The sequence below is a fragment of the Pteropus vampyrus genome, unplaced genomic scaffold, assembly GCF_000151845.1.
Source record: "Pteropus vampyrus isolate Shadow unplaced genomic scaffold, Pvam_2.0 Scaffold61, whole genome shotgun sequence".
NCBI lineage: Eukaryota > Metazoa > Chordata > Mammalia > Chiroptera > Pteropodidae > Pteropus > Pteropus vampyrus.
In genome coordinates this window covers 966,879-975,716 of record NW_011888842.1, presented here as the reverse complement: position 1 = coordinate 975,716, position 8,838 = coordinate 966,879, and the positions used below count along the sequence as shown (strand labels likewise).

The window sequence follows — 8,838 nt, the reverse complement described above, 5'->3', positions numbered from 1 at the left end:
AAGCCCTGTTCCACCTTCTGTCCCTCGCTTGCCAGGGGGACCCAGCTGCCCGGGTAACCCACTTTCACCCTTAAAAAAACACAGCAAAATGATCAGTCAAAGGGGGAAACGGTTCTAGGGAAGGGGGAGGGAGGACCTAGGAGAGACAGAACAGTCATCCCATAGGGTCAGTTGAGATCTCAGGATGCTGGAGCTCTAATGTGGGCCTGGTAGGGTCTCAAAACTTCAGCATCCTTAAATGGAAAGTCTCTTTCCTTACTCTAGCATCCAAGGTTCCCTTTCCCTTCCACTCTCCCACAGCGCCTCTCCTCTTTATGGCTTCTTCCCAACAGACCATGCAGTTCCCACCTCCACACCTCTACTCATGCTGCTCCTCCTGTGAGATTGTCACCTCCTCTTCCCTTATTTAAATCCTCCACGGGCCAAGACCACCTCTCCCCAGCCTGCTGTCCCAACAGAGGGTTCTAACCTCTCCCCAGCTAAGCCTCTGGCTCAGGAAGGGCAAGAACCATGTCTGATTCATTCATCTCAATCTTCCTTCAGTATCTAGCACTGGGTTCAGACTGACTCATGGCTGCCGCCCCCATAAAGTCTCTCAAGGAAGCTTTCTACAAAGGTGCTTTGGAGGAGGGTCCTAGGGGCAAGCCAACATCTGTTGTTCCACAAAGTCCCACAAGAGGGTGCCCAAGAATAACTCAACAACCAGTTGAGGGCTCAAGGCCTGCTAGGGGGCAGTATTTATAGCTACCGGGACAAACTCTCCTTAAAGTCAGGTTCAAGTTTGGGACAGGGACCCCCTGAGAAAGGTCAACAACGTGGACACCATTTTCATATAGGCCCTGGGAAATGGGCGCCCACTTCAGCATTATAGTCAATAGCACTATAGTTAGTAACAAGGCAGAAAGGATGGAGGATTAACAAGTGTCTGACCTTGAATCCTGGGGGCCCCTGTGCTCCAGGCAAGCCAGCCACACCTGGATTTCCTCTTTTCCCAGCAGGACCCATGGGGCCAGGGTCCCCATCATCTCCCTGCTCTCCCTGTAAAGAAGGAGGGCAAAGGAGGGTCTCTCATGTTTCAGGAAATGCAGCCAAGGAAGCAGGATGGTTCAGAGCCTGAGTGGACTCTAGGTGGAGCTGGAGGCAGGGAGGTCCAGCTCCAGGGTGGAGGTCATATCGCCTTTGTATGAGGATGGCTGGACCAGCAGGACAAGAGCAGCAGAGGACTTGCGAGTAGGGAAGGGAAGGGATCTTAGAAATCAGCAGCTCATCCACTGGTCAGGGTGCTGGCATGGAGGAGGGACAGTCAGGAGGGCCATGGTCCCAGGTCCCAGGGGATGAGACAATTGCCTACACGGGAATTTCTGGGTAAGCTGGTTTTGCCCCATCTAAGTTTCTAAACCTGCTCCTCCTGGCCCATGGCTCACGGAGGCGTTAACCACCCCCACCACACATACACACACCCCTCATCTCAAATGGACGTGCCATCTGTTAACCCCAAGTCCTGCTCACCTGCTGTCCTGCTTGACCGTCCCTGCCAGAAAGCCCATCTGGTCCAGCGACACCCTCTGGGCCCTGTCGCCCCACCACGCCCCGGGGCCCCGGCAGCCCCTGCAGGCCCTGGGGGTACACAAGCTGGTGAGGGCTTTTGGGGAGGGCAGGGTGGTGGGCAGGAGAGGGGCAGCTACGGGTCACTCACCTGGATCCCCCTCCGTCCTGGTACCCCGGCCTTGCCTTGCTTTCCCTTTGGTCCCTGAAAAATCAAGAAGCACATGACAGAGGCCGCCTGGAGGAGGAACACTAGGAGCTGCAGAAGGGGGTTATCGAGCCGATCAAGGGCCCGTGTGGCTGGGCCCTGCCCTTCCGCCTTCAGGGCCTCGGCATCTCAATCTGCAAATGGGCCCGAGCACCCCGGCCTGGAAGCCCAGGGGCAGCGCTGGCTTTGGAATCTAACAGTGTTGCCACTGACCTTGCCCCGGGCGGGTCCCTCACCGGCTCCCCTGCTGCAGAGGCTCTGGGGCCTTGGCAGTTCCCTGGAGGGAGCCTGAGCCCACGGCTGGCTGCAGTTTCCTCTGTTCCTCATGCCCTCCCAGCCCTGCCTCCCCCTTGCAGTGTGCTTGGGCCGGTCTTCCCCCTTTTCGGGGACTCGGTCTCCCCTGCAGACACCCAGCTCTCTTACCTCTTCCCCTTTCGATCCTTTGGGTCCCGGCCGCCCCCGGGGTCCCGGATGCCCCTGCAAACCAAGGTGAGATGACGCAAGGCAGCCCCAGGATTCTCCGCCTGAAGGGGGAGGGGTGGGGAGGGGTTTGGGGGTGCAGGCTCTGGGGGTGCCCCCAGGGTCAGGGCAGGAGAAACCAGAATGGGCTGCCCCAGGTCCTCTTGTAGGGAGCGTCCCTTTAAACTTTAAAAGGCCCAGTTCCTTAATTCCCCCATAGCTGCTCCACCCGCCTCAGGGCAGGACAGGGGACAGGAGAGGAAGCACCACTCACGGGTCGGCCCTGCTGGCCCGGATTTCCACGGAGGCCGTGTACACCCTCCTGTCCCTAGAAGCCAAGGGGAGACGGGTGAGGGGGCCCATCCTGGAGGAGGCTGGGGACTGGGGCAACTTCCAGCCTGGCTCTTCCTAGCCACATGTCACTTCCTCCCTGAGCCTCAGCTTCCTCATCACAAAAGGGGTGAAATAATGACCCTGCCAGGGAGGATGGAGGGGAGGTGAAGAGTCCGGTGGGGACCCACAGTTCATTCAGTGGCTTGTTTCCTGTGTCTTTCTACTGCTTCTGCTGAGAGAGCATTTCCCGGCCACAGATGGAGAGACAGAGGCCCTCGGAGGGGAGGGGTCCCTCTTCCCAGCCTCATCCTCTCCCTCCCTCAGGAAAGGTCTTAGACTCTTCCCCTTTCAGCGGGAACTCCACCCTGACCCCTCTGTTAGGGGGCTGCGCTTCAAGCCTGGACACTAACGGTGGGAGGAAGGGCTTTGCCTCCTGGTGAAGGCTGTGATTTCGGGTTGCAGGTAACAGGGGCTTGGGGCTGGGGAAAGCCCTCTTACAGGACTCTCGCCGCTGCCAGCAGGGAGGAGCTCGGTACTTACAGGGTATCCAGGGTCCCCTGGCTCCCCGCGGTCTCCTCGATCACCCACAGGGCCCTGAATGACAAGGACAACAGCAAATATGGGCCACCAGGGACAGGGAAAACCCGACCTGGGCCTTGTTAGCTACACCCTCTGTAGAGCTTATGGCAGCCTCACCCCTGCTCAGCCTCCCCATCCACACACAGCAGAAGGCTGGGCTCCACCTCGGCCTTGGTCTAGGGGATGGGAGTTGGGGGTGGCCTTACCCGATCTCCAGGTGGCCCAGGAGGGCCCTCAGCCTTGCCGTCCTCACCCTGCTCCCCCTGTGGACACAGAAGCAGCTTTAGGACAAACCTCCTGTTCCTGCGCATTTTAAGAATTCCAGACACTCCACACGGAAGCCAAAAGGGCTTCATCAGAGTTGAAGTACAGCCTACTTAGGGTTACAGATGGGGAAGTTGAGGCCAGAAAGGAAAGGGGCACACATGGGGTCAAAGCCAGACCTGGGCTTAGAAGCAGGGTTGTAGGACACAGACAGCACTCTTTACCCTCTTCACACTCGGCACCCCCAAGCTGACGCCCCCAGGCCATGAGACCCATACAGCTCTGAGCTGAGACCACGGTCACACCCGGCTTTGCACAGGACCAGCTGCTCGAGACTTCGCTAGGTCCCCTCCTGTCTCAAGACTCTTCTTCTCAGCTGGGGAATGGGGGTGAAGTGGGGTAAAGGAGACAATGGTGATGCCACGAAGGAGCGGTGGGGATTCCGTGAAATGATGCGTGCGGAAGCCCCCGTGCGGAATTCTGACGATTCCAGCAGCTTGCACGCATGGACGCTGCGACGGGCCGGACGCAGGTGCTCACCGAGTCCTCCCAACAACTCTAGGATACAGGAGCTATTATTATCCCCACTCTACAGATGAGGACACTGAGGCAGAGAAGTGATGTGAGCTGCTCAGCGTCCTTCAGAGTTCCTTTCTCTGACCCTTGCTAGGAGAAAGTGGACCAAGAACCAGGTTTAGGACAAACGTCCTACCTTTGATCAGAGCCCCAGAGAAGGCCCTGGGCTGCCCCGAGCTGCACTCAGCAGGGGACCAGCTTGGGGATCTTGTCAATTAGACAGTTTCCTGTCTGCAGAATGGGACTGAAATGCCTGGCAGCGCTGCTCTGAGGATCCAGGGAGGAAAGGCATGCTCAGAAGATGGCCGTGAAAACTGCCGTTGTTGATAATAACCACAGCAGGGACGCTGTGTGGCACGGATGTAGTCAGAGTTTAGAACTGAGGTCCTTGGCCACGGCAGGCCACCCTGGGCCCTGTTCACCTACAGGACAGGTGGCTGGATGCCATGAGCCAGCTACCGGGAAGATTTATGCAGAACAGCAAGTGGCAGAACCTCAGGATTCAGAATGTTCCAGCCCCGGACAACTGGTGTCACCTGCCATGGGGGCACATTCTGGGCAGGCGGCCCAAGTCAGGGCACCCCTGAGCCCCTTCACTGTGAGCAGGGATTGAAGGGAGGCTGGAGAGGCAGAAGAGAGGAGAGCTGTGCCTGGGGCTGGAGCCTGCCCCAGGCCTGACTCAGTCCCTAGGGCTGGCAGCCGGCAGCCTTGGCTAAGGGCCTCCATGGCTCTTGTGGGCAGAGATGGAAGGTGGGAGGAACTGGGCCACACGCCTAGAATGTTGTACCCGGGGGGTTGGCCCAGGGAGTGGGGATTCCCTCTCTGCCCTGCCCACTTTTTGTGGCTCTTTGTCCCACCGTGGAGTGAGGCAGCCGGACTGGGGGCCTGGGGGCTGTGTTTACCTAGGGCCTTTAGTGCACCAGGCACTGCACAAGGTGTGCTTCATATACTCTTTCACAGAACTCATACTGCACCCCTAGGCAGCTGCGACCATTGGCCCCATTTTATAGATGGGGTCGCCGAGGCCCAGAAAAGGGTCTTAGCCAAGCCCACACAGGGATCAAAGGGCAGTCTGGGCCGAAAGCCAGCTGCAGAGATCTCCCCCTCTCCCTCCACATTGTGGGTATAGTTTAATGGTGCATTTTTAGCACCAAAAAGCTGTTTGAGCCCCCTGCCACCTTTCTCCCTGTTCCTCTGGCAACCGCCTTTGTAGACACGTTCCCCACAGGGAATTTCCAAGCTGAACAGCATACTGGCTCATCTAAGTGTCTGTTTCCAGCTAGGGAAGCAGGAGGACCTGGCATCAGATAGAGTCTGAATCCTGGTCCTGCCACACTCCAACTAATCCTGAGCTATTCCCTGAGCGTTGTGGAGACTCAGCTTCCCCACCTGTCATGTGAGATACTGGTATCTCTGTGTGGGGTCATGGTGAGAATTAAGAAGAAATCCTGGGGAAAGGCCTTGCACATGGCCCTTGGGCTTCGAGGGTACCTCTGGGAGTCTGCTCTCTCCCTTCCCAGCACCACTCAGCTTGTGGATGGCTATTCATTTTGCGACTATTTTTATTTTAGAGGTCTTTTGGGCCTCATTCCACAATCCCCTGCTCAAGGCCAAGAACACACTAAATAAATCATTAGAAATCCATAAATACCTGTTGCATAGCCGGATGAATGACTAAACTAACAGTACCATGAAAGTCAGAAAATGCATCTGACTGACACAGGTGATGTCCTGCTTGGCCTTCCCAAGGTACCCACTCACTTAACAGATGAGGCGATCAAGGCTCGGGGAATCCTGGGACCCCATCCGAGGCCCTGGCAGACTTAGGGCAGATTTGGGGTGTGGGTCCCATCCTCAGCAGCCACAGGGACTACTTCTGGAGCTGCAGATGGCTCAGAGTGGAGGCTCCCTCTTTGTTATGGTCTGTGTGAACCCCCCATGCACAAGCCCTGGAGACTGTGAGGGCTGAGGAACGACTCTGGGTATTGAGTGGCACTTTCTGCGGCTTCCTGTGGGATGTCAGAGCCTGTGGGCTCGCTCTGATGGCGGATCTATTCTTCTCCAAGCAGGAGGAATGGGTCGGCTAGACAGCAAGCCAGGCCAGGGTGATTCACCCACAGCAGGATGTAGTTAGTGGGGTGCTGACTCGGCAAAAGAAAAGAGGGTTTGGGCAGCAGTGGGGCGAGGAGACGGGAGCAGCCGCCTGCCAGACCTTCGAGCTGAGCAGTTAGGAGGGGAGGGTGGGAGGGCGGAGGGGCTCAGTGCTGCTAATGTAGGACCCGGGCCGGATGCCCCGACCTGCACCGTGGGGCAGGGAGCGACAACCAGCAAGGTTCCTCTTAGCACCTCCTCTCTCTACTGAATCTGGAGCTTCGAGGTAGGGAATGGACATGCCTCCCCTCTGCCTCCGTCGTGCCTTCCTGGCCCTGAAATGCTGGTGTCCCTCACGCTCCTTCCTAGGCCCTCCCCTGGCTCTCACTGGGTGGTCTCATTCACCAGCAGTGCTCCAGTTCCCACGTTCGTGTAGGTGATGGAATCGCATAGTTTTAGTCAATACATGACTGATGCCCATTTCCCCTGCTGAACTGGAGGCCCCCCGAGAGCGGGAAGTGTGTCTGTTTTGTTCCGGTGCTGGGCAGAGATGATATCTGATGATATCTGATATATCTGTAGGTCTAATGGCTGCTGCCTCCTGGCCACCTGTGGTGTGAGCAGGGCTGAGCCTGCTATGAACGCCCTGAGATGTCCCAGCCACAGTGCCCCGGGGGATTTTCTCCCGCTGACCTGGGTACCGGGGAGCAGCTGCTTCCCACGACCGAACACTCACCTTTTCGCCCTTTGGTCCGGGAGGTCCAAGGGGTCCCACGATGCCTTTGTGTCCCTGCAGAAAACAAGAAGGCGAGGCGGGAGGTGAGAGCATGGGGGTGGGAGGGCTTGGGAGGACCCTGGGATGAAGCACAGGAACTCGGAGACGGAGACACTGGGCTGCGTGACTGGCCCCTGCCTCTGCCCCAACTCGCTGTGTGACTCCGAGCAGGCCCTGTGCCTCTCTGGGCCTTGGCCTCCCAGACGTGTCATGAGGGCTCCAGATACGCCTCGAAGAGGTGGGCCCACTTGCGTGGCTGGGTTCTCTGCCCACCTGCCCCGTATCCCAGGCCGTGGCCAGAACCACGCACATGGTTTCCGCTGCGCTCCCAGCACCGCCCCCCCCACCCCCCGTTCCAGTCTCTCCCGCTCTCCTCCGCCCTCCTCGCTGTATCTCTTTCAGACACGATCCCACCGCTAACTTAACACGCGGCCAGGCCTTGCACACATGTTCGTTAGCCTCCCCGAGTCTCAGTTTCTCCTTCTGAGCAAGCCCTGTGCCTCTCTGAGGGCTGGTCTCCCAGACGTGTAATGTGGGTCTGGCTCCGCCCCCTCTCAAGCGTCCCAGCTTAAACACAAAAACAGGCTACGTCTTTCCCCTTCCACAGAGCGCAGTCGTATAGCTCAGAGATGGGGTACGCGGGGCACCCACCATCGGAGGAAGGACTCACCGAAGGCACAGAGAGGGATATCTCTCTCTGTCCATTCCACCCCACCACCACCGCCCGCCTGGCCACCAGTGGCCCTCGACCCCCACCCTGGTCTGTGGGCCCAGCTGTTCCCTGGGGCGGGTGAGACCACAAATCCTCAATGGCCGGCGTGCGGGCCCCCAGCTGGTGGGTGGTAGGGGCAGAGGACCCAGGCCTGCAGGACAGAGTTCCGGGGGCGGGGGGTGAGGGGTAGGGGGAGGTGACATTTCCTTACATCGTAACCAGCCAGTCCCGGTTCTCCTTGGGCCCCCAGCCGTCCTGGAGAGCCCTGTGAGGGGAGACCCGTGTTGGTATGCAGCCTCACAGCGCAGACTCAGGCACAGTCTCGCCACCCAGCTCCAGCCCAGTTCAGCCCAGCAGCCTGGCACGTCCACTCCGACCAGAACCCAGGCTGGAGGGCGAGGTGGAGAGCAGGTGGCTCCCTCCCTGCCCTCTGGAGCTCCCCTCCTCCCCGCAGCCCTTTCTTCTCCCAGCTCCAGTGCTTCATGAGAGCAGATGGCTCTATTTTCCCTGATTTTGTGGGGCAGTTGTTCAATTGAACGGTTATAGAAAATGAAAATTATATGAACTTACACTTAAACCAATTATATCAAAAACAAAGATGCCAAATATTTAAAACACTCTTCCTGATTATTTTACATTTTACTAGTTATTACCTATGCTCAGGAGGTTATCACATCTATTGAATCTGTGTGGCGGAAATACTAGATCATGTAGTACTCCTACGCTGCTTCTCCCATCCTCCCCTTCAGTGACGTCATGCTGGTAGCCTGAATCGGCCCTGGTGGCAGTCTTCCCACCACAGCAACGAGCAAGTGCCACAGACCAGCTCAGTTTTCTATCGGCACATACTGGCAGCTCAGAGAGCCCGCGTCACCCTCATCTGTCCCCTCTCTTGCTTCCTCTTGGGGCCGCCTTCCCCCTACAGCTGTCACACCCCTCGGGGGCAGGCCAGCAATGGCCTGGGACACCCTTAGAGTGACACAGGGAGCTACAGCAGCTTCACCCTCATCCTCATGAATCTATTTCCAGAGGGAAAGCTCCTGTTCAATTAAAAACATGCCCAAGGGTCTGGTCCCCTTTCCCCACCCCAACAGCAGGGCTTGTTAATTGGGGTCTTCAAGAGACCCCGACTCCTTCAAATTGCAAGAAACACTTTGTGTCTTGTGCACTTTTCCAGAAGAGGGGCGGCAGCTTCTGTGGGTTCCCAAAGGGATCTGTGATTCAAAAGAAGTGGCTAGGACAACGGACACACAGGTGTTCAGCCAACAGCTGGGGTGGGTGGTACCTCCCTTTTTG

General features: G+C 57.7%; 1 protein-coding gene across 1 annotated transcript in view; it reads right to left on the bottom strand.

The window, feature by feature from the left end:
• Positions 1-8,838, bottom strand: part of COL27A1 (collagen type XXVII alpha 1 chain) — a 144,573-nt gene that overhangs the window by 16,161 nt on the left and 119,574 nt on the right. The window contains exons 39-47 of the mRNA XM_023531042.1: positions 7,754-7,851; positions 6,792-6,845; positions 3,331-3,387; positions 3,086-3,139; positions 2,487-2,540; positions 2,177-2,230; positions 1,697-1,750; positions 1,510-1,617; positions 931-1,038 (exon numbers count right to left, since the gene is read on the bottom strand). Coding sequence (XP_023386810.1) covers positions 931-1,038; positions 1,510-1,617; positions 1,697-1,750; positions 2,177-2,230; positions 2,487-2,540; positions 3,086-3,139; positions 3,331-3,387; positions 6,792-6,845; positions 7,754-7,851 — 641 coding nt within the window. The remainder of the gene's footprint in view (positions 1-930; positions 1,039-1,509; positions 1,618-1,696; positions 1,751-2,176; positions 2,231-2,486; positions 2,541-3,085; positions 3,140-3,330; positions 3,388-6,791; positions 6,846-7,753; positions 7,852-8,838) is intronic.